At 47.4% G+C, this 26,195-nt stretch overlaps 1 protein-coding gene across 1 annotated transcript in view; it reads right to left on the bottom strand.

Moving 5' to 3' along the window:
- COX10 (cytochrome c oxidase assembly factor heme A:farnesyltransferase COX10) overlaps window positions 1-26,195 on the bottom strand; it is a 125,769-nt gene that overhangs the window by 10,489 nt on the left and 89,085 nt on the right. Inside the window, exon 6 of the mRNA XM_025864082.2 lies at window positions 4,699-4,931. Coding sequence (XP_025719867.1) covers window positions 4,699-4,931 — 233 coding nt within the window. The remainder of the gene's footprint in view (window positions 1-4,698; window positions 4,932-26,195) is intronic.

Below are 26,195 nucleotides of genomic sequence, written 5' to 3'. Positions count from 1 at the left end.
GTGGCTCAGTGGGTTAAGCGTCTGCCTTCCGCTTGGGTGATGATCCCAGGGTCCTGGAATCCAGCCCCGCACTGGGCTCCCTGCTCAGTGGGGAGTCAGCTTCTCCCTCTGCCTCCGCCCCTCCCCCTGCTTGTGCTCTCTCTCTCTCTCTCTCTCAAATAAATCTTAAAAAAAAAAAAAAAAAGAAAGGCTTTTTCACTGTCTGGTGAAGAAACAACAAAGTAGTTATGCGGGGGGGGGGGGGGATCAGAACCCCAGGGGATGTCCTTATGCTTATTTTAGGTTTTCGGTCTTGACTGGAGGACGGAAGGCAGCATAATCTCTCTCTTCAGGGCTCAGACCCTCTGGAGGTCTTAATTGGCCTTACAGCCACCACAGAAACCACAAAATGATCTAGATGCTGAGAAGGGGAAAAGTACTTTGGAACATTAACATTTCCTTACTCTGCAAGCCGTCTGGGATGCAAACTGTTTTCTAGGGCCACTTATTTTTTTATCTTTCTTCTCAACTAGACAGGTCTGGAGGCTGTAGGATTTTCCATCGCCCATCCGCCTCGAGCTGTTCCAATCTTGCCTTCCGGGCCCAGGAAGGGGCCTTTATGGAGGTTCCCATGGTCAGGGTGACTGAGGGACCAAAGGCATGGACGGCACTCAGTGGAGTCGGCCCCCTTTCACACACACACCCCGCATCCACGCCCACCTGGAGGTTCACGGGCGTTTACAAGCTGCTCTTGCAAAGGAGGAGCTGATGGATGCTTCACTGAACACTTGAGGGGTGAAATGTGACTAGGGAAGGCAGGAGGGTGGAGGCCAGGCCCAGGACAGGTAGAGGCCTACTGGAGAGGGGCCAGGAGGAGACAGAAGGCACACAGGCTTGGGAGGACCAAGGAGGGCCCAGCAAAGTACTGCTTTCCAACACCAAAGAGAACCCACCTACGGCCCACTGTTAGATAAAACCCCAACTCCGGGCCCAGCTGCTCTCCTGCTTAAACCACCAAGGGGTCTTTAGTGCCTTTCAATCAAGTCCGAATTCCTCAGTGCCCAGCACACAGTAGGTCCTCACTGATACCTGCACCACGAAGCCGGCTGACGAGCTGAGTGGGTGGTCTCCCTGCCTCTCCTCCACCCTCCTCTCTTCCTTCCTGTCACTGCGGTTCCGAGGGTCAAAGACAGAAGGATTTGGAGATACCACAGAAGGGAAACATGTGGGGCCGCTTTCTTTCTCAGCAGGGCGCTTTCAAAGCAAGCATGTCCCCTGAGATAAGAACCCAGACGAGAGACCTAACCTCTGTGGGTGTGTGCGTCTCAAATCATGCCATCTACCCCACTCCCTCTGCCCAAATCCTGAGGTACTTCCAAGCTATCCTGACAGCCAGAGCTCTCTCCCATTCTGTCTTCTCAAGCTGGTGGTTCTTAAAGTGGTCCCTGGACCAGGGGCATTGGCATCACCTGGCAAGCTTCCTAGAAAGGCAAGTTCTCAGGCCCAGGAACCTGGGTTTTAGCAAGCCTGCCAGGTGATTCTGAGGTGCACTCAAATTTGAGAACCACTGCTTTAGAGTTTGTGGAGACCACAGGTGCAGTCTCCTTCGATGCCCTAGCATTTAAAGCACGAACTCACGAGGAAGATGGGGGCACATAGGTTCATAAGGACATCCATGTGTCCTTCTCGGCAGAACTGACAAACGAACCTTCCGCAAGGACGGAAACGCTCTTCTCTGTGCCACCAGTATGGCAGCTCCTGGCCATGTGTGGCCGTGAGCAGCTGAAATATGGCTCCTGGGACCGAAGAACTCAGTGTTTAAATTTATTTCGTTGACACTAAAACTTAAAATAGCCACATGTGGCTAGTGGGTGTCCTAATGGATGGTACAGTTCTAGAAGGTGACAAAACTATGTGTGTGTATATATATATATATATATATATATATATATATATAATCTTATTCAACCCAGTGTCTTAAAATCCCAGCGATATCAATGTTGAAACTACATTCTCTCAGATTCTACCTTATTTTTTGGGATCACTTCCTCCTTTATAGGCCCTGGCACATAACTGGGGCTCAATAAATATTTGGCAACTGACCTGGGATTAACCAAGTTTTGTCAGCTGTAAAATGGAAGGTAACTTATTCACTGATTGACTGATTCATTCATTCATTCATTCATTCAATTTTAATCTAAGACTTGCTGCTTATCTCGAGTTTGCTCTAGCAAATTAATGCTTTGAACCTTTTTTTGGAAGCAGTTTAAAGCATTATGTAAAGTAACACACTGTAAATCTGATAAGACTTCAGATGTAGGACTGGACCTGGGGGTGAATTAGAATTCGGGGGGCAGTACACCAAGCCATAATTGTGTGCCCTGCCATGTGCCTCTAGGATTTGAAGAAAAAGGATGTAATAGAGGTCAACCTTCTTCAACCAACTCCTCTCTGTGGTGATACCAATCTGTTTCAGACGGCTCTGCCTGATGTCAGGGTCAGTTCAGGTAGGTGATGGGGTCTCATTTTTCAAGATAAACATGCATTTTTACTCTGCAACCTAAGTCTGGACCTTAGCTATCCCTCACTAAGGAATCTGTATACAAATGATTGAACATGGATTACAGAAAGACTATACCCCAAATTAAAAAAGTTTTTTTTTTAATGTTAAGTATGACTATTAGCAGTTTAACCAAATCCACACCGTCCCTGAACATGTAAGTGGGAAGACGTCTGCAAAGTTCTTTCTTTCTCTGGCCTCTGGGGATGCAACTCTAGCCAACACACACTGAGGCTCAAAATCCTCTTGAGGGAACCAACCGCCTGGGAGTACAACAAAGGCCTCTATCCCTCAGCAAGAATCTAGGTGCCCGACAGATGACAGAGGTGACCAAGTTCAGCATGGCCCTGGGCCACACTGCCCCCACCTATCTTCAGTGACACCGGTCTCCGGGTCTGGGAGTTCCCAGAGAGAAAAGGTAGTTCTGGGGGCCTGGTTCCTTGAGGCTGGGTTTGAGGAACCTGCATAAGGTTCTGGCACTCCTGGCAGGGTGTGGGGCTGTGTCCATCAGATAAGACTTGGGGCACCACATCGCTGCACAAGACGGGTCGCTTTCAGGGGCCCCACCTCAGATGTCTGGGCAATCACTAGAGAGTTCTGGAGAGGTACACGAGGGGAGAGCTAGGTTTTACTATGATAAAAAAAAACGGCTAGGGGCGACAGCCGTTTGGGTCAAGATTGGGGCTCCAGGCAGAACTAGGATGAGGAATCTGACCAGGAATTTGGTGGTATGCAGGTGCAATCGAGGGGGTAAATTCAGACACCATCTAGTCTAGGGATATCAAACCCATGCTTCCCACCTTCTCCACCCTCGCCCAAGACAGCCATCACTAAGGACCCAGGGGTCTTTCCCACCAAGCCTGGTAAGTAACAATGACAAACCGCTCAGAGTTTGCAAATCAATAAAATCTCATGACCTTTCTCGATCTGTATGAATCCATCTACTGTACAAATGAGGAATACTTAATAATAACTCACTTAGTCCTCATGACAACTCCATGAGAGGGGACCACGTGGGAGGGGAGGAGACAGTAGCATACAGAAGTCCAGAACGTTCCAAAGGGCACGCGGCTAACGAGAGGTGGAGCTGGGCTCCAAACCCGGGGGCACCCCTGCCCCGCAGTGCTGGTTCCCAACCACCGAGCTGCCACGGCTCCCACACGGACGAGATTCAGGCTTGGGGGTTTATCGCAGAGCAAACGAGCATGTACGGTCTAGAATATTTTATTTGTAGATTCATGAAACTCCAACATTTACAGGATATTAAAACCGTTCTCAGAGACGATCATGCTAAAGGTGTAATCGCCTTTGTAAGCTTGCCAAGTCAGAGTGCAAGGGCTTTTATGAAAAGCTTCAGAAATGTGGTTTACGGGGCAATGGTTTATGGTCAACTGCCTTTTGATCTCTCATGTGAAAAATATGTACTTACATATATTGCAGGAAACCTCACCACTTCCTTCCTAAGTGTTGGTCAAAAACACTAATTACTTGGCTAATTAGACTGTGAAGCTTCCCTTACACATGGTAAAAATGAGCTCTTTTCACCCCACAAATTTCGTTGTGACATACCACCAAAAAGTAGATCTGTTTCAATGGTTTTACTGTAGACACCATGAACAATTTAAGCAAATCATATAAAAACAAATTAGAAACTAATGAAAATGGGTCTGCTCCTCCACCACGGGGTGAAGAGCTGATGCAGGGAGCTGCCCACGACGGATCATCCGCTTCCAGAGGAGAGCTGGAGGCCTCATCCCAGACACCCCCCGCCACACCATGCCAGGACACCCCAAAGGAATCATCAGCCCCAACCTGATTCGTGATTTTTAGGTACCTGCTTTTCATTCCACCTGTGCAGTCACTGCTTTTCCTTTAGCTTCTCCCCCAGACGTTCCCCACCCTGGAAAGCGCACGCTCGCCTGGAAGTCGGACGACACGGACTCCCTTCGGCTCTGCATTCAGAGTATTTCAGCCCGCCGCATCCGCCCGTTTGCCGAGAGAGTGAGTACAGACTAAAATGGACCAGCACGGACTAGAGTTCGGGAAATGCCTCTGACTGGCACGTGCTCGCCGGCAGGGGGCGCTACGGAGGGCTTGGCTCGGGCACCCGGCCACGCGCCTGCGGGCCCAAGTGGACAGAGGAGACGCGAGATACTCACCGGCGTCGAGGCTGCCAGTAGCTGCCGTCCAGCCCATGACGGGCGGGACGGCCCCGACCACGGCGCCCACCCACGTGTTGGCGATGCTGATCCTCTTCAACGGCGTGTAGCAGCAAGTATACAGGAAAATGTTGAAGACCCCCAGGGCTCCCGTGAGCGGGTTCACCCCCCAGGTCAGGAGGGCGACTCCTGGAACAGCACAGCAAGTGGCAAAGGTCACAGCTAGCAAAGGGCTGAAAGAGAGCAGCGAACACAGAGCAATCACTGTCCGGTCCACTTAAGCATGCGGCGTGCGCGGCCCGAGCCGTCGGAGCGAACCACCCGCCGGTCCAGTGGCGGGGCCGGGGCGGCGTGCTGGCCCGCCTTGCTCCCGGTTACGGGGCATTCTCTCTGCGACACCTAACATCGGGAGGGATCGTGTCTGCAGACGTTCTGGCTGTTGCTGTTGCAGCTCCCGTCTGGGGATGAAGTTAAAGAGTCGAGGTTAGACGGCCCTGCATTCGCACGCAGGCTGGGCCCCTTCCTGGCTGCGGGTGCTGAGCGGCACTCCGCTCATCTGTACCCCGGAGATGGTGGACTGCTCTCCCCCACCGGCCAAAGTGAGGACAGACCCAGACCAGTGCCTATTTGGCACAGCGTTCTGGGTTGCTTTTTTTTTTTTAAGGTTTCATTTATTTATGAGAGAGAGAGGGCACAAGCCCGGGGAGGGGCAGAGGCAGAGGGAGAAGCAGGCTCCCCGCTGAGCAAGAGGCCTGATGCGGGGCTCATCCCAGGACCCTGAGATCACCACCGGAGCTGAAGGCAGACGCTTAACCGACTGAGCCCCCCAGGCGCCCCAGCACAGGGTTCCGTTTTACAGTTAAGGAGAGGGAGGGCGCCAGGGGGCTCAGTCGGTTAAGCGACTGCCTTCGGCTCAGGTCATGATCCTGGAGTCCCAGGATCGAGTCCCGCATCGGGCTCCCTGCTCAGCGGGGAGTCTGCTTCTCCCTCTGACCCTCGCCCCTCTCATGCTCTATCTCATCCTCTCTCTCTCAAATAAATAAAATCTTAAAAAAAAAAGAGAGAGAGAGGGATGTGACAGCTACAGATAAACCGCCCGCCTACAGATAAACCGCCCGCAACACAATACTGTAACATTTGGGCAGGAACGAGTGTCTCAATTCTGGAAGCCCTTCTGGCCGTGTATTTATACTTTATTGAAAAACATCACCCAATTAGCAGTAATGGGTAAGGATCGTGTGTCTGGGTGTATCTATCTGTAATGAATGACAGGCTCAGCATGGGACCAGCGCGGTGCCAACAGCGAAACTCCAGGGGGCCGCTCCGTGGTGACAGGGCACTTCCAGTTGAGTTTCCTTCCATGCCACAGCTGGCTTCAGAGACATGGGATTTTGAGGGGAGTCCTACGATGTTATATACGCAGTGGTTAACCCTCAAATACAACTCTCCACTGGCAGTGACAATTCTAAGACCGATTCTCATCACAGCCCACTTTTTAAGGTGTACTTTCTGTGGAATCTTGTGAAAGACTTTTTGAGAGCGTAGTTGAATCGGATCTATAAGTTCCCGGTTATATGCTTGTTTATTTGTTGGTTTTTTTTGTTGTTGTTGTTTTAAGTAGGTTCCATGACCAACGCCTTGGAACCCAACGCGGGGCTCCATCTCACAACCCTGAGATCAAGACCTGAGCTGAGATCAAGAGTCAGGCGTTTAACTGACTGAGCCACCCAGGCGCCCCTACTTACTCTTTCTTAAGAAACCCGAGCAGGTCCCTCAAGCCTGCCTTCTCCTTATGGAGGCCATAATTCCGCCTCCGAGACAACTGCATGGGGCTCAATGATTCCACTCGATCAGATCAGATCCTGTGGCCACCACCCCTGAAGATGGAACCCAGCAGAGGGGGAGTTTTGTTTTGTTTTTAAAGATTTTATTTATTTATTTGACAGAGAGAGCACAAGTAGGGGGAGCAGCAAGCAGAGGGAGAGGGAGAAGCAGGCTCCCCACCGAGCAGGGAGCCTGATGCAGGGCTCAATCCCAGCACACTGGGATCATGACCTGAGCCGAAGGCTACCCGACTGAGCCACCTGGGTGCCCTGCAAGAAAGAGTTTTCATGGAGAAGAGAACATATGCCGATACATTGTTGCCAAGATGCTTGTTCAAGCACGCTCCATGTGGATGGTGAATTTCCACCTTGCCTCCTGGCTACCTCTTCTGGAGCATGGGGTCCCTCCTTCCCACGGCATCGCTTGGGCCCCCTCGGACTTTCATCCTGCCTTGTCCTTCCAGTCCATCCCACCCTGACAACTCCGCCCAGTGCCTCTGCTCCTGCCAGAGAAAGCCCACATCCACGCTAAGTGGCCCCATTCTCCAGATGAAAAATCAGGAGGATGGCTCTGCGCTGCTGCATCTCACCTATGCCCAGAAAAAGATGGCCAAAAAGCAGTGAAAATGTTACAACTGTTGTCCTTCTTGCAATAAGGTCGTTTATAGCTTCTAAGAACAGTTGTTTTGTTTTTTTCCTATGGGACTGTAAAAAAGCGAGTTTTATTTTGGGTGGGAGAAAAATGTGGCTCATAAACATTTTTATTTTTCCTGAATTGGACCTTGTGTTAAAAAAAAAAAAGGTTGTTCGCTCCTTCTCCTAGGTCTGTGGAAGCCAGTTGGATTCAAAGGTATTAGTGTTATGAAAAGCCCTTTTAGAAAAGCACACATGAATTTAATTTATTGAGATAGGCAATTTCACATGGAAGTTTAGTTTCTGACCCTTGTAGGTATCCCAGAAAATCATGAGGCTTAATTTTGGTGTTTCCATCAGTGTGCTCAGGGGCACGGATGGAAACTGGGGAGATTGACAAGCTACATAAGCAAAAAGGAGGCTATTTACCCAGGTAGCCGCGACCATCCCCGGCACCTGGAGGCTCAAGGGACACATTTTTCCTCCTGGTACAAGGAGGCCTGAATCGGTGAACTTCATGGTTTTCTCACATTATGGGCAAAGGTGCTCCAACTGCAAACTCTGTGAAGTTTACTTTCCTGTGATGCTTTTGTTTTCCTAAAACATCTATTATAGAAGTAGTATCTGTTCTTTTCAGAAAATTTGGAACTACTGAAGATTACAAATACGATATTCTAAATTACTCAGTGAAACATATTGGTTTATATCTTCTTTGCCTTTTTTAAATGACGTATTTGTCATTTAAAAATAACAGAACATACTGAACTGTGGTTTTGTTCCTTACTTTATTTCAGTATTTCTTAATAATTTCCTTGTGCCACTCAGAATTCTTTTGTATCATCATCATTAATAGTACATAGTGGCCTACGTGGTATATCTCTGGATATACCACAATTAATTCAATCAACATACCCCTTCTGGACACTTCATGTTTTTCCCTTTTTGAAATTAGAAATAATGTGGGCATAAAGATCTTACAGACAGACTATTGTTCATAGTTCTGATTAGGATAAATTCCGAGGATAAATTCTCAGACGTGAGATAGCTAAGCCAGATGACAGGCACATTTTTAGGGATTTGACTGGTACCGCCAGTCTATACTATACCCCAGAGGGTTTAGACTAGCTTACCCTCCCACCAGCAGTACATGAGAAAGCCTATTTTTAGGAACTGTATCAACACTGGGTATGGCGTTAAAAAGAAAACAAAAATTAACAAAGTAAGACATGTTTATTCAGATAGGATTATTCCCATTTCACAGACGAGAAACCAAGACTCAGGTGACCTTTAGACAGTGAGGCGGATGGGGTACTGACCCCAATGTATAGTTGAAAATCCAGGGGCGCCTGGGTGGTGGTCACTTAGGCATCCGACTCTTGATTTTGGCTCAGGTCATGGTCTTAGGGTTGTGAAATTGAGCCCTGAGCTGGGTGCTGAGGTAGGCATGGACCCTGCTTAAGATTCTCTCTCTCCCCCTTTCCTTCTGCCCCTCCCCCCACCACTCACACACTTGCTCTAAAAATAAATAAATAAAAATTTAAAAAAAGAGAAAATCCACATGTAACTTTTGACTCCCCCCAGACTTAACTACTGATAGTGAGAACTGCAAGAGACCCCTTTTTACTGTGATTCGCAATTTACTGGAGATGAACTGCTCATGCAGAGATGATTAGCGCCACGTTTTTTTAAAGATTTTATTTATCTGAGTGAGAAAGAGAGATCGTGAGCAGTGGGGAAGGGTAGACGGAGAAGCAGACTCCTCGCTGAGCAGGGAGCCCGATGCGGGACTTGATCTCAGGACCTTGGGATCATGACCTGAGCCGAAGGCAGATGCTTAACTGACTGAGCCACCCAGGCGCCCCCTCCACCCCGCCCCTCACGGCATTTTAGGTAGATGCTCACAACACTTGAGCTCACCACAATGGCGATGAGAGGTGGTTAGGAAATTATTACAGCAGTTAATTTTACGTGGTTATGATTCGATACTTTTACATTTGTTTACCTTTCTCTCTACTCGCATGGCACCATGTGTACTCTGCAAATGTCTGTGTGGGTATTTTTTTTTAAATTTTTATTGTTATGTTAATCACCATACATTACATCATTAGTTTTTGATGTAGTGTTCCATGATTGTTTGCGTGTAACACCCAGTGCTCCATGCAGAACGTGCCCTCTTTAATACCCATCACCAGGCTAACCCATCCCCCCACCCCCCTCCCCTCTAGAACCCTCAGTGTGTTTTTCAGAGTCCATCGTCTCTCATGGTTCGTCTCCTGTGTGCGTACATTTTGATAAATTTTAACTTTTGATAATAGATGTGTATATATTTATGACAGTATATGACAAAGTAGATTAGTATCTACATATATGTATGTGTTCATGACATACCTACCTTTTCAGTTTTTTTGAAATGTCTCTGCTACGCGATTCGTCTGTTTTTTCAAATTGTTGCAAATCTCCAAAAAATTTTCTAAGAGATTTACTGAAAAAAATCTGCATGTATGTGGACCCGCACAGTTCAAACCCATGTTGTTCAAGGGCCAACTATACAGGTGAAGTAACTTGGAAACAGGGTCTGCACTCGGGACTTATTTGTTGGCTCATTCGTTTAATCCAGCTGACAGGTGGGGGCACGCGGCTGTGATACGCCTTACTGATTCTCTGATCTCTTGGGTCGGCTGAGGGCCTGGGGCAGCCAGAGTCTTTAGGCTGTTGCCTTCCACTGGGAGTCGCCTCCTATGGGTTTAAAAGCTCCTTTGGTTTACCCCGTTGTAGAAAGAGCCTAACTTCCCATTGCACTTCCTGAGATGAAAACAATGGGGAGCACTATATTAAAAAAGAACACCAACAACAAAAAACAAAAACCAAACCACAGACAGACCTAGGATAGAATGTGGGCAGTAAGACAGACATGGTCCTTGTCCTGGGAGCACTTATATGAAGTGAGACAGTTAAAAAGACGGGCACTCTGGGACCACGAATGGACAGCGTGCGGGTGTTGGGGGTGGGCAGGGAAGGATTCTAGCAAGAAGTGCTAGATGGGCGGGAGAGGGGCTGGAAGGATGGAGGGCAGTGTTTCAGGCAGGAGGCGCAGCACAAGGGGCGGGGGGGGGTGTCAGAGAGCCCCAGGAAGGCCGTGCTGAGACATCTACCTGAACATCGCCTCTGGGCAAATGCGGGGTCAAAAAAGATTTCTCTGCTTTTTCAACAGGGGAAGAAAATAATCAGATGTGATTTTCACAAGGACCCCTCTGCCTGCCGTTGAGGACCAGCGAAGACAGACAAGCATTTGCTCACCTCACGAGAGAAGTTCATGTTAGGTATTTTCGAGGAAAAGAATGGCAAGCCACGCCACCACTGCAAGCAGGAAGAGCACTAGCAACAGTGATGGTTCTGGGATGAAGAGAATGTGTCCCAAGTGGCCTCTGGGCTATTTTTTAAAGTCTGATTTACCATGAAATCTTTAGCAATCACGGTGATCTTAAAGTGGCTTAAATTCAGTAGTTTTAATAAAGAGATCTATTTCTAAGATTTCTTAATTTATTTGAGAGGGAGAGAGTGCATGCATGAGCAGGGGGTGGGGCAGAGGGAGAGAAGCAGACTCTGTGCTGAGTGTGGAGCCTGATGCACCACTCAATTTCACAACTGTGAGATCATGACCTGAGCCAAAATCAAGAGTCAGACAGCTAATCCACTGAGGCACCCATTTGGCGCCACAAATTTAGCCATTTTAATAAAGAGATCTATTTCTGATGCAGAAAAGGATTAGTCAAGTGTGTTCCTTTCTCATCTCAGTTAAACACAACTATGATTTTCTGCCTTAGTACACATAAAAGTCCAGCTACATCTCAAAGACTTGAAGGATAAATTTGTTGAGGATCGACTTCTTGTTATTTTAGGTCAACGACTCAATATACTCTTCCTCCTAATCAGAGTGCTCAGCCCTTGATCAAAAAACCTATCTGTTCTCTCCCACTTCTGGATGGGTCTTGGAAAGTATCTCAAATCTGGAGAGAGAGAGACACACACACACACACACACACACACACACACACACACACACACACACACACACACACACACACACACACACACACACACACACACACACACACACACACACACACACACACACACGTACATGCCCAGAGTTATTTTCCTTTCCATCATTCACTATTTAAAAATTTTGCTTAAATTTTTTTCTTAAACATTTCTTCCCATTAGTCCTTTGGCTCCTATTATCATCTAAATTCCTTAGCAGGTGGCTTCCATTTCAAATGCTGCTCTGAGGCCTGATTTCTTGAAGCAAAACGAGAAGACAGGCCAGGCAGGCTTCCTTGGGGTTCCCTAGGTCGCACTGGAACTCTCTGTGGTGGGGCCCAGGGTTCTGTTGGAGTGTGGTCCCCAGACCCACTTGAGCATCAGCGTCACCTAGGGACTTGTAAGGGGTCCAGGTGACCTGGAGGCTTGCCAAAGCCGCTATGCCATCACCAGTGTGGTGCTGGTCCCATCTGGCCTACATCTGGCCAAGCCAACGGAGGCTGAGCCTACAGAAGGCCTCCATCTCCACTCCACCTCCGGCGCTGCCTGCAGCTGGCCTGGGTGGGTCGCCCATTTCCCGCTGTCTTTTGATATATGTCTCCTGACATATTCTAAAAGGAAAGAACACAGGGAAGCAGCCTAGCTGTTTGCAACTCACGGAGGAACTGTAGGTACATCCCTCTGCCCCGTCCACCTTGATTTAATCTAGTCATGCTGCTAAGTGTTTTCGCCACAAGGGTGACATGAAGCAAGCATGTCAAAGTCTTGATAATCTTGTGGATTCTGGGTGACAAGTTTGCTGGGGTTCACTGTACTATCTCTGCTATTGTGTCTCCCGGGACATTTTCATACCAAAAATGTTTTTAAAATGTGTTCATGTTCTTTTTAGCAGTAGTATGATATTCTGGTTTCCATACCATAGCAAAACTAACTAAGCATGGTGGACAGGAATCAGGTGGTCTGAGTTCCAGTTCTGATTTGCACTAGCTATGTAAAAGGGGGCAAATTATCTAACCTCTCTGATCCTTAGTGTCCTCAACTGTAAAATCAAGGGTGTCTTAGGGCTCTTTTGATGGCAAGGTTGGAGCTCACATCAAAGTGGCTTACACAAAAAGGCTCAGGAACAAGACCGTGGGGAAGGCAGGGGCTCTGGCTCACTAAGCTATATGATCTTGAGCAAATTATTTAACCTGCTGGTCTTAGTTTCTTCATCTGTAGAATGGGAGGTATTTTAGAGTTAAAAATTAAACGCAGGAACGTAAATAAAAAAAAATTAAATGCAGGCACTTAGCACAGTGCCCACCAAATGAGCACCCCGCATTCACGTGGTCTCTCATTCATTTATTACGATTTCTCTCACTGCTGGTATAGTCAGCCACTATGCTAAGTGTGGGTATACAGCAGTGAACAAAACAGGGGGCGATGTTTAGTCTCAAAAGGAAGGTAGACGTTAAACAAATGCGAGTGCGATGAATTCTCAAACTAACATCGGCTACGTGAAGAAGAACTGGCAAGATGAGACGGCATTATCTAAATAGGAAAAAGAGAGAACTGAAGGAAGGGCTGATAAACTTGCAGTAAACTGCTCCCCCAATTTAATTTTTTCAAACTTACGAAGACATACGGATACACATTAGAATACGGAAATAGATGTATATAGACTCAAGAATGTCATCTCAATTGTGAGTTATAAAAGTAGGATGGTTGTGTAGCATTTTTTTAAAAAAAAGATTTAATTTATTTTTAAGAGAAAGAGAGTGAGCATGAGTTGGGGGGAGAGGCAGAGGGAGAAGCAGGGTCCCCGCTGAGCAGGAAGCCCGACACGGGACTTGATCCCAGGACCCTGGGATTATGACCTGAGCCAAAGGCAGATGCTTAACTGACTGAGCCACCCAGGCACCCTGTGTAGCATTTTCTAATAATAATTAAAATGGCAAAACTATTTTTATTTTCAATAACTTTAAGAATCTAACTTTACTGTATCAAATCACAAAAAAATAAAATAAAATAAACCAGCACCAGGAAAAACTAAATGGATCACATGGAAAACATTTTTTTTTCCTTTCAAATGCTGGTCCTCTTGCATATTTGCAACACTGTAATGGTCTTTATTAAGGAGTGGGAGTTCATATCTCTGCGAATGGTTGTCACCAGAGATAACTGACATGGGAGAGATTAGCAAAGCAGATGAATGGGGTGTAATGGTATTGCAAACAATTACTAATTTTCAATAAAACAGAATAAAGGGATGAATAAGGAAAACACTATGGGGAAGGAGGTAGGAAGGTGGCAGAAAAAATAATCTAGCCATTGAACTAAAACGATTTTTTCATATTCATTCACACAGGCAAATAGGTTCATGGCTCATGCAGAGAGGTGAATGATGATTTATTTCCAAACTCATATCCCAAACTGAATTACATTTCAAATTGAGGTATCTTTCTACTGAGCGTCAGCACACAGGTGGCCTTCTCCTCCCTTTCCTGCCCAAGGCTACTCCCGAAAAGAAACAACAGCCTAGAGAAAGGAGAATCTGTCCACACATTTCTATGAATTATTTATTCTTCCTTTAAAATACTCTATTTCTTTGTCTATTAATCTCATACTTCTTGGTCATTCTTCCAGAATAAATGGTTTTTAAATTACAAAATAACATCTTCTTCTTTAAAAGACAAAAGACAACCCCAAACCTTAATCAAACCAAGCCAATTTAGCTTTAATTTCCTGTATAAATCCCACATTTGAGCTCTGACCTGAGTTTTTCGGGGAAAGTCTCTATAGATAACCGTTTTGAAAATGTTTCCCCAGCATCTTATTCAGGAGTTTTCTATTTCTGAACAAGACTCAAGTTACAGCTACCACAAGGACTGATGAAAATTCAGAATTTAAGGAATAGGTGAAGAAAAGCTGGAGACAAATCATATTTTAAAAGAAAAGAGTCAGCGTCTGACTCCTGATTTCGGCTCAGATCATGATCTCAGGGGTGGTGGGATCGAGCCCCATGAGGGGCTCTGTGCTCAGCGGGGAGTCTGCTTGAGGACTCTCTCTCTCCTTCCATCTTCCCACCCCCAGCGTGCACTCTCGCTCTCTCAAATAAATAAATCTTAAAAAAAGAAGTTTAACAGAAATTCAAGAATAAGCACATATGTTTGGCATGACTGTAGTCAGGACGTGGGGCTATGGCATTATATTAGGAAAAACTTTTTTTCCCCCCAAGGAAGAAAACGAAGCAGGTCTGAGCTGAATGAGTTTTGAAAATCAACTGAATCTTACTAGTCTAGGAGGGAGATAAGCAAGGTAGGCAGGGGTTGGGGGGAGTGAAGATGAACCTCACTCACTGTTGATCTCTGAGATGCAATGCCAACTTCTAATTCAAGGATAAAGCAAATGGGGACTCTTGAGTTATGCTACCTCCATTCAGCCTAAATAGAGGATAACCCATTTGCACAAAGACTGGAATTTTCAAGAAGTGATTTCTGTAGTTTGATCCCGTCCATGGAAACCAAGTTTCTAGTGTAGGGGGTCCTGTCTCAATGTATTTCTCAAACTCCTGAACTCCTCCACTACCCCCAGCTCCCGTAACACCTCGAGAGTTTTCCTTTTTCCCTGTTGAGCCAGATGGTTTAATTTTCCTACCCCCTCCCCTTTTTAATTTATAGGATTCTATTTCAAAAAGCGGTTCTGTTCACCTCCATAAAGTGAGGGTCACTGAATTTTAAGGAGTCTTTGGAAAGTGTTAATAAAACACAGTTTATAAGAAGCAAGGGTAGGGAATAAAACTACCCATCCTGCAGCTCTGGAGAGTACCTGGAGGCGCCTGCTTCCCCCAAGACGAAGCTGCAAGGGACTCCACCTCGGGCAGAGCTGCTCGTACCAGAGCCGGTGGCCTAGGGCAGTGTCTGCAGACGCAGGGACGTCCACAGGGACCAGGCTGGCGATGTTAAGGAGCAAAGGGGGCCTCCTTGAAGAAACAGGAGTGGTGACACACAGTGGGAACTGGTCCTCAGGTCTGACTGGCACATACCATGTGGGAACGTGCAAAGAAGCCCAGAAACCCGGGGTTTACATTAGCATTTTCTGCTTTTTAAGTGCTGGCAACAGTAGAAATGCACAGCGGGCCAAACAGAAGAGGTCTCTTCAGGATCTGGCCTGTTGGCTGCCATTTTGCAACAAGCGGCCCAGTGAAAGTTCTCCACCACCAAGTACAGATCGCTCATTCCACTGCCCTGGAGTTGACCCCTCCAGGACTTTCTTCAGTCTCGTGTGGCAATTTCTTCCCCAGCCTCTGAGATTCAGCCTCCACATCCAAACAAGTCCTCCAAGCACGTTCCCCCTCAGCTTGCTCTCCTTCCTGCCCCCCGCCCCGGCCCACGGGTGGTCCTCATGCCTTTGGCTCTCACAGACGTCTCAGTCCGTCAGGCCTCCCGCCCATCCCACCACATCCGAACTGCTTTAAGGCCTGCACTCGGGACTCTTCATCTTTCTGTTCCCCGTATCCAAGGCCGGTGCACCCCAAACGTTGTCTGAGACAGACCTTTACAAAGCACGCACACGAAGGAACGAACACCGCCTTCAGACCACCCCCCATGTACCACCGGTCAACGGGAATGGCGTTCCGTCGTGCCAGATCTTTTCACCTCGTCCCATTCGAGAAGAGAGAGATAAAGTGACAACATGGGAGACTCACTGACTCCAGGTGATTAATAAAAGGTGTTGGCTCCTAGGACTTACTGCTCAAGTGGCCACAAGGGATTGAGTGGGTTCCTACAATGTGATAGTTAACCCTCTGTATTTATATTTATGAGAATATCTGAATGTTTTTTGGTTATAAGATGGGACATGGGAACTGAAGACTCCCCCATCCCCAGGACGGCTGGCGAGAAATGTTCACAACTCACGATGCTTCAGAGTAACTGTAAATGCTTTCTTCTTCCTTAAGACAATGAGAGAAAGGAACGTTCACGTCCAGAAAACACCAGTGCTCCCCTTTCACCCACTGCCATGGCGAAGCACAATGATGTGTACAAAACCTTTCTGCTGACTCTTCCTCCTGAGTGGTTCGTCATGTGGAATAATTTTCAGAACACAATTCTCTACCTTAGCACCACGATTATTAAGTTGAGATGAAATTTGTTCTTCCTGCCACTTCAAATGATTGGCTAACACTAAAAAAAAAAAGAAATTTCTATACTTATAAAATGTTTATGTTCTTATCACATTTGCAGTATATACACACCCAGAGACTAATCATAACAATCCTTAGAAACTCTGCGGGGCGTTCGCCTGGTCTGGGCACTTGTCCACTGGACCAGTGGGCCTGGGTGATGAATAATATTCTCAGCTCCCCTGCAGCCTGCAAAATGTTTACATTTGCTTAAGTGCTTACTGGTAAAACCTTCAGTAAATTTGAAAAATGTCTCTTGTAAATCCCTATAATGCTTAAGCTAAACCCCGTTCTTTAAGTTAATAATGCCAACTAAACGATCCATTCATTTCACTTGGAAAACTCCACCTTCGTCATTTATTTAAACAACAGGTAGTGGCCGACCCCGACCCCGACCCCAAGTGTTTTCATTTGTCCTGTCCCAATAAACTTTCGGTCCACTCTTACCTTTCTATCCCTCCTACCTGCAGCCCACACCTACAGCTTCCCAGTTATGGATCACCCTCGTCTGATCCATTAAGTTGAAAAAACGAACGTGGACATGCATTATTTCCCTGTCAGCAGCACCGAGCTGCAAAACGGCTAATTCCAGGAGAGGTCATCAAAATACACGTGTTTCAAAATAACAAGGAAGGACGCTTGGCCCAGGCCTGCCTTCAGGAAGCTCTTTTGCTGTCCAGGCTGTCCTTACCCGGACTTCCTTTTCCTGACCTCCCAGAGCCCTTCTTGTTTGTCCTGCTTCCCTCGTTTCACTCAGTGCATATTGGAGGGCTGTTCTCGGCCGTCTGCAAAGCGTTTTATGCATCTGGCTAATTTTTTCACCCAGGTTATAAGCCTTCTGAGTATTATAAAAACAGAACTTGCCAGTGCTGGTAACATTATCAGTAATCAATAAATTCTTAATGAATTGAATTAGACAAAGGAATTATTTAATTCTAAAATATACAGAAGAAACACTAGACCTTGACATTCTTTTTTTTTTTTTAAGATTTTACTTATTTATTTGAGAGAGAGAGAATGAGAGATAGACAGCACGAGAGGGAAGAGGGTCAGAGGGAGAAGCAGACTCCCTGCCGAGCAGGGAGCCCGATGCGGGACTCGATCCCGGGACTCCAGGATCATGACCCGAGCCGAAGGCAGTCGCTTAACCAACTGAGCCACCCAGGCGCCCTAGACCTTGACATTCTTAAGAACAATTCATTTGAGTTAAGATAGACCAGGAAAAAGGTTATGACTTAATAAAAAATACATGTTTAGGATACATTAGAAATTTAAGTCTGAGGGACCTCAAAATAGGTAAAGAGGGACGATTAAAGGTGTCTGCAACCCTCTGTCTTCTCTGAAAACAAAGAGAACCTAAAACAGAAATGGGAACCTAAACAGAACCTGAAAGAGAACCTAAAACAGAAAACTCTGGCTTTGACAGAACTGGGCAACGCTCCCACAGACGATCCGTCAAACACACGGAGGATGGCGAGGGAGGATGCGTACCTCTCTGTACATGAGGCAAAACACAAGACTCAGGAAATATCAAATCTATTATCTTCACGGAAAGCATCTGACATAAAGTGTGTACACTGGGTGTGGGGGAGGTGGGTCATAGCTAGAAAGTGACAAAGCAGAATGAGCGCCTAAGATACACATCTGGCCAAGAGCAAGCTCAAGTTCAGTGGAGGGAGTAGCCTTAGGTCCTCCGTGTGCCTCCCCACTCTCCCCCGCCCCGCCCCCACACTTCACGGTCCCTGCATCCCCTTCCCTTGCCCCAGGGGACTGGACCCGGGATGATGCATCTGGCCCAAACTTGGACAATCCTGTTTCCTCTCACAAGGCTTTGGGACTGGGGCAGAGGACTCCGCCGGGGCCCCCGGGGGGCTAAGGCTGAGGCTGCCATTTTGATGCTGAGTCCGTTCAAGGGAAGGTGGGATCAGAAGAGCCAAGGCACTGAGAGAGGAAAATGAAGTTGGAAGTATAGAGAAAAGCAGACGTGGACAGTGAGTGAGGAGGCCAACCTGTCACTGAAACCCTGAGGGAAGTCTGGCGATAAGGAGAGTAAGAGAAAAACTAGATGCAACAGCTGATTTAGCAGACTTTTCTCCAGGACAGAAGGACCACGTGTCTAAATATGAAGTCAGAAGGAAGGGCCTCAATGGGGTGGTGGGGTTGGAAGAGGTATGAGAGAGACCCCAGGGAGAGTCTAAGCCCAGCACCTGCTCTCAGGCAAGCTGGTCTCTAGGTCTTTGAGCTTGCGGACCACCAGTAGAAACGGGGTCCCAAGGGCCTCAGGGGTTCCCAACAGCTGCCAAAAAACAGGTGTCAGCTTCCACCAGCTATTATCTGCTATGGAAAAATACTTGGTCCTCCTAAGCAGAACTGAGGTGCATCTGAGGAAGAACTACTGGGGAACATCCCCTTCTAACCCCCCCTCTTCCTCTGACCCCTCACCTTGGTCATCCTCCAACTACCAGATCCATTTAATCCAATTAGGACCCACGTTGCAGGAAGTCAGGGCGCTCCAGTGGTGGAAGGAATTCTGGGGCACTGGATAGCCGTGACATGGAAGGGGGTGGAAGGACGGGAGACAGGAGGCTCAGAGGCGTCACACTTCTTGGTTTTGCCCGTGACAAGTTCCTTTACCAACACGTGTCCCCAGATACTGGAGCTGTGGATCGCTCAGCCACAGGGGAACAGAGGCAGTTGGCTCCAAGCACACCAGGGATAAACTGTGGTGAGGCGCCACTCAGACCCCCAGGAACCACTCTCTCCAGATGTCCTCGGATGCAAACAGAGATGCCAGAGTTCTCTAGCCAAAGGCACCAAGACTCCTGAGTTTAGCCGCGAGCATCTGGGATGCTTCCTAAGTGACGTGACGTACGGTGTGCTCAAATTCATCAAGTGGCCCGCAAGCCATTAAAGACTCTGATAAATAATTCTGCCACAAAGGCCCCAGGGCTGAAGTAAAAAGCTCAGAAAGGCAAGGGGTCAAATGTTTCCACAGGAATTACGTTTGGTAAACGGAAGCTGCAAAAGGATGTTTCTATTAACCACTTGCAATTACCGTTAAGACCACACTGTTCTCTGGAACAGACAATCGGAGTTAATAATCCCTTCTTGCAGGCCTGCAAGAGTTAGGATGGACTTAAACATGTCATCTTAGTATTTAAAAAAAAAAAAAAAAGCCATCTTTCGATCCACTAGGAAAAACAGTATGTTCCCTACAGTTGATAAAGAAGACAGTCTTTCTTTTCTTAATGGTGAGTGATAACCTTCGATATACAGACTTGGCATTTTATGCAGGCAATACAAGAGATCATTCAAAGTACTGTCCTCTGTACCCTCTTTGGGAAAATGAAACAGATGATAGTATAATTTCACAGATTTTATCATTGGATGGTACTGTAGTTGTAAAGATGTTCACCTTTGATTCTCAACACAACTGCAGAAAATTTCTGTTGCCTAAAACGTAATGGGTGTGCGCATACTCTAACTGGCTCTTTTGAAAACCATCAATTGTCTTACTATTCCTCGTCTATTAAATGCACGCAACGTCACTTTCTCCATCACCGGGAACAACGCAGACGAAGCCGCGGTGGCCGCTCGGGGAACAGAGGGCAGGCAGCACTGAGGCTGGACATCAAACCCGTCACAGGACCGTGTGCATTTTCACGGTCTGGAAACACAGTGGGGCTGCTGTCGTCTGTCTCCTTTATTTAGGTCGGCCCTATGGTGAAAATACATGATACTCAAAATTATCCTTCAGAATCCCCTGCAGCGATCCAGAAAGTGCACGCAAGGTTACGTACGTCCAATTCTGGAAAATAATGTCCACTCAAGCTCGAGAATCACTGAATTCAACAAAAGGTGGGTCTGTATTTAGATGGCTGGGTGCTCAGACCATTCGGCTTCTATGGCTCCCCGGGGAGGAGACTCCTAGAGAGGTCTGTTTCCCTGCAGGGTCTAGTCCTTTCTGTCTAAACGTCGGGCACTGGCTCGCAGACTGAACAGCCATGTCATTTTGCTGTGGCGGCTGGGAGTGCTCGACGGGACAGTGGGGCTACTACTTCTCTGGGGGTTCGGTTCTCAGGTCCGCTTTGCTACTCTACCTCCTGACGGATTACGTGGTGCCTGCACGGAGGCTGCAGAATTTAAGAAAGGTGATGAGTGCAGACAGGGGAGACCTTGTGGAAGAGAGAAAACTCGAGAAGGCAGGTGGACAGGAACGGGAGGAACAGAGGCAGGGGGGCAGGGATGGGTGGGGTTTATCTGCGGGAGACCCGTGATCCGCAGGGAAGATGGAAAGGCTTTGCAGAGCAGATGCAATTCAAGTGAACTTGCGAGCAAGGGTGGCCAGCCCGCCTTCTGAGTGGAGCAACCACAAACCTGACCTCCACTGTGACCGCCCGGGTCCACGCCATCGTCCACTCCCCTGCGCCCAGCAGAGCAGGGCTCTGCTCACTCTTGTGACGCTATGGTACATTCTACAGAGTTCTTTTGAACATATAAATGCAATCACAGCGATCTCACAGTTATGATTCATTTCTGGCGTCCCACTGCCCCCAGGATTCAAGCCGGACTTCTCAGCATGCTGTACTTCCGACTGCACGCCAGGGCACTCTGCTCGTTCTGGTCACCGCGGCCTCCATTCTCCTCACCGCGCCGGGCCCACCCTGACGGCCGGGGCTTTGCGCCTGTCACACTCTCTGCATCCTGACCCTTCGAGTCTCAACGCATATGCCACTTTCTCAAGAGCAGCGTCCCTCTACCTCTCTCTCTCAAAGGGTCTCCACCAATTGCTTTGTATTACCCGTTTATTTTCTTTGCACAACTGATGGCCATCTAGAACGACCTTTTAAAACTTACTTGTTCACTGGTTTACTTTCTACCTCCCCCACTGGACCGTAATGAGGGCAGGAACCGGATCACGTCAGCCATATTCCAGCACTTAGCCGGAGCCTAACACCCAGAGATGCTCAGCACATGGCTGCTGAAAAAGTAGTAACCAACACAGTGATGACTGAATGGTCATTCACTATCTGCTTTGGAAAAAAGGTCGTGTTCTCATCTAACCCTGCAAGGTAAGGGCGTTATCCCCATTTTACAGAAGAGAATACAGCAGTTTACTACCATGCTCCCGCCTGGTGCAGCAGGTAGAGAAGCTGGATTTTGAGTCCAGGCAGGGTGACCCCAACACCTTATGCTCTGCAATCTACATCAATATGATCCCCGGGGAAAGCGAAGTGTCCTGAAAATCCAGTCATTTTGCACGTGGTAAAATTCGCACGTTTCAGGCATACGGTTAGTTCTCAGTTCTGAAAAAGATGTACAGTTGTGTAACCATCGCCACAATCAAGATACAGAATATTTCTGTCCCCTCACAAAGTTCCTTCATGCTCCTCTGTACTCAATCCCCTTCTTTCTCCCCCAATTCCCGGTCACCATTGATCTGATTCCCGTCCCCAAAGTTTTGGCTTTCCAAAATGTCATACACATGGAACTGTACAGTATGAAACCTTTGGTATCTTTCACTTACAATGCTTTTGAACTGCATCCCCGTCGTTGTACCTACACACATTCACCAGCTGAGGGACAGTTAGGATGCTTTCAGTAATCACGAGTTAAACTCTTACAAATATTCGTGTATAGGTCTTTGTATGGACATGTATTTCTGGAGACATGCAGGAGTGGGGTTATATGGCAAATCTTGTTTTGCTCTATAGGAATCTGCCAGACTGTTTTACAAAAAGTAACTCCACCACTTTGTATTCACGCCAGCAACCCAGGAGCAGGCCAGTCATTCCACATCCTTACCACCACTTGGTATTATTGTTTTAAAAATGGTAACTGTTGGGCGCCTGGGTGGCTCAGTTGGTTAAGCGACTGCTTTCGGCTCAGGTCATGATCCCGGAGTCCCGGGATCGAGTCCCGCATCGGGCTCCCTGCTCAGCGGGGAGTCTGCTTCTCCCTCTGACCCTCCCCCCTCTCATGCTATCTCATTCTCTCTCTCAAATAAATAAATAAAATCTTTAAAAAAATAAAAATGATAACTGTTTTCATAGGTGTGCAGTGGTATCTCACTATGGTTTTCATTTGCATTTCCCCTAATGACTAGTGATATTGAAAACTTTATGTGTTTATTTGGTATCTGTATGTCTTCTTTATTTTTTTAAGTTTTATTTATTTTTCATTTCTTTAAAGATTTTACTTGAGAAAAAAAGAGAGAGCGAGCATGAGCAGAGGGAGAGGGAGAAACAGACATCCCTCTGAGCAGGGAGCCTGATGCGGGACCCGATCCCAGGACCCTGGGATCATGACCTGAGCTAAAGGCAGAGCTTAACCAACTGAGCCACTCAGACGCCCCCTGCCCCCCCGTATGTCTTCTTTAATGGAGTGTTTGTTTCAGTGTTTTGTCCATGTTTTAACTGGGCTGTTTTCTTGTTAGTGGGTTTTAGGGATTGGGTATGTATTCTGGACACAAGATCCTCACGAGCTCCACGCTTTGCAAATATTTTCTCCCACTCTGCGGCTGGTCTGGTCATTTTCAGAAGTGTTTCTGGGAGAGCAGAAATTTTTATTTTGGTCAAGTCTAATCTACCTATTACTTTTTGTGCTTTTTGTGTTTCATGTAAGAATTCTTTGCCTAACTTCAGGCAGCCGGATTCTGTGTCTTGACCTTGAGTCTCATGCCCCCCACTATATTCACTTGCTAGCTCTCGTAGCTTTTTTGTAGACCATTTGAATTTTCCGTGTAAACCGTCACATTGTCCGTGAATGAAGAGTTCATTTCTTCCTTTCCAAAACACAGGCCTGTTGTTTCTTTTTCTTGTCTTGCACTGCTGAAGAGCCCCAGCACAACGCAGACCACGGTCCGATCCCTACAGAACAGACTTCACAATTTGGTGTGGCAGGCACGTTTTCTCAGCCTCCTTCCCGGCTCTGCTTCCTCACCATGCTCCTTCAAATCCTTCCGTCGGAGTCTGGCCAAGTCATTTATTTCTTTATATCCTTAATCCTCAAACACATTATTTTGCCCTCCCTTGCACCTTTGCTCCTCATGCTCAGTCTTGCCTGGTATGACCTTTGCTCTATTCTCCACCTATCCTATCCAAAGTCGGTTCGTCTGTCAAGGTCTACCGCCCTCCCCCACCCTCATGCTCACACCTTCTCCTCACTGATTGCTCACGCCTGTCCCAATGGCTTCCTCATCCCCTTGATGCTGTGTGCCAAGTACCCCTGTCTCAGAGGCTTCGCTTCTGTGTTTCCCTCGCGTGGCAGGTCATTTCTACGTCTCTAACGTCTGTCCATCCGTCCGTCCATCGGTGCACCCATCCCTCATTAAGCATCGGCGATCTGCCAGGTGTGATGGCCGGAACGCAGGCTCCGTGACGTGAGGGATTCTGTCTGCTTTGTTCCCTCTGGTATCGTGGCATTAAAAATAGGGTGAGAGGGCAGACTCCCGAGTGCTTCTGGGGGCTGGAAAGACACAGTCTGGCCCACAGTCGGATGAAGGGGGCGGGACAGAAAGTCTGGAGTGACCTACGGGTGCCTGATTTTGGAATGTGAATGAACAAAAAAGCCAGTGTGGGAGAGGAAGTGATGTACTGGGATGTGTACTTCCGGAAGCTGAGATGCCTCCGGAGGCACCCCGAAAGAGACTTTCAGAGGGTCTCTGCCCAGAAAGGCGGTCTGGCCCGGAGGTACAGACAGTGTAGAGTGCAGAGTCTGCGGAGAAAGAACGAGATCAGAAGGAGGCTAGCGACCCCCAGGGAAGGTGCGGCCGGGGAGGCAGCAATGGAAAGAACTCAAAACAGAACAGGCTGGGTCAGCTTTTGCTCATCCTCTGGTTCTCAGCATCAAGACCGCACCCCTCCGCTAAGTCCACCCTGGACCTCCGCGGTCCGGGTCAGGTTCTCCTCTTTGTGCTGCCACGTCACCCGGCACGTCCCTTCTGCCGTGCTGACCGTTACACCTCTGGCGTCCGGTGCGGGGCCTGACTGGCAGGTGCATCTGGAGATACATCTGCAGAGTGAACTGTACTTCTCACGGCGACAATTCGTGTCCTTACGCCACGGGCCTGTCACCTCCTCCATGCTATCCTAAGAGAACGGAGAGCCTGTCATCCACCTCTTAGTAACCCTGGCAACTGGCACACTCCTCTACTGGGACGACCTTCTCTTACAAGCTGCCGCTGGATGGTCACACAAACACACCTGCCACGTTCTGAGTTCTCTCCCTTTCCACGTGTTTTGCTTCTTTCTCCCTAACCCTAGAAACTAACCTACATTTCTTTTTTATGTTATTGCCTGATAAGTATTGGAATATTTACATTTTAAAGCAAATTTTGGAAACAGGTGAAATTTCTACAAATAACTCCTTTTTTTTTCTCTTGAGTTTTAAACCTTCTTCCCAACAATGCACATGTATTTGCATGATTTTACGGATCTTGTTACCTGTACGGCGATGGCATGAGATGAACAAGGCTGGAACCGCGATCCCTCCAGGAGGGAGAGGTGGTAGAGAAAGGTTAACTCGGTGACTTGCCCAAGCTTCGGGTCTGTTAGGTAACATTTTTCACTAGACGCTGACTACCATATGAAGAACATCTGAAGACTGAAATGCCTTCTATTATACAGATTTTTTAAAAATTGCTGGTTAACTTTCTCTAGTCACCAAGTTAAAACTGGATCACACTGGGTCTGACTTTCAAGAAGAAGATAAACTTCTCTTGACATTTACCTTCATTACGTAACTTGTGGATTTGACTCCTTAGGTGAGGTGACTTGCCCTTCAGTGTGAGTTCCTGACATGTGACATGAATTCTACGCTCTCTTCTCTGCCAGAGAATCAAAAGGGAGCTCTAAGCCCAACTCCCTCCTGACAAGTCATTCAGAACCGTGACATTTTTGCCAGAAATGTCCAAACCAGTTAGCGGACCTTATTTATCTCCTCTAATTTATAAGCAAATGTAAAGACAGCAAGTGTCATCTTTAAAAAGCTATTTCGAGGGGTATGTGTCATGGTGTGTATCTACAAACTGATTTAGACACAACATACTCTCCATTTATGTGCTTTTTTTTTCCTCCCCTAGTCAGAAAAAAAAGCAATTGGAATTTATAGGAAATATACACTTAAAAATAAGGGACTTCTGTGAACATTAGAGCCGTCCCCACCATCCCTTTATATCAGGTGGCACAGAGTCATCATCCAGCCCGGACATTATTGAGAGTGGGACGCCATCAGTAACTCTGGTGTAAAGCAGGACTGTCCTGGGCAAACGGGACAAATGGCCACTCCACCGCTAGCCCACTTTACAATTGTGTCACGTGGCAGAGGACATTCCCCACACTGCTTGACACACGAGACCGGCACCTTTCTCCTCTCTCTTTCACGGTCTCAGTTTAACCCTGGGATCAGGGACCCCGAGTGGCAGGATCGGTTTAGCGTCTGACTCTGGTTTTGACTCAGGTTGTGATCTCAGGGTTGTGGGATCGAGCCCCGCGTCAGGCTCCATGCTCAGCGCAGTTTGCTGTTGATTCTCTGTCTCCCTCTTCCTCTGCCCCTCCTCTCTTTCTTTCTCAAATAAATAAATAAACCTTTAATCCCTGGATCAAGCTGAACCACTAGAGATAGTCCTTAGGCCAATATGTCTGACCATGAGCTTCTTCCTCCCCACTTGCTTCAAGGAGATTCACTCTAAGCGGTTCTCACAGCAGGAGCCGTTCTTTGGTATTTTCCCCTGGCTTGTGCTGAGAGATGCCTTAGAAAATGATTTGCTTCCTCCACGGAAGTCACAGAGAACATTCTTCTAAGATCATCACCAAGTGTCCCATCTTATTTTTTAA

Source organism: Callorhinus ursinus, unplaced genomic scaffold, assembly GCF_003265705.2.
Source record: "Callorhinus ursinus isolate GAN/ISIS: 27379988/994484 unplaced genomic scaffold, GSC_fseal_2.0 scaffold43, whole genome shotgun sequence".
NCBI lineage: Eukaryota > Metazoa > Chordata > Mammalia > Carnivora > Otariidae > Callorhinus > Callorhinus ursinus.
Note: the sequence above shows the minus strand (reverse complement) of the source record. Positions and strands in the feature narration are given on the sequence as shown.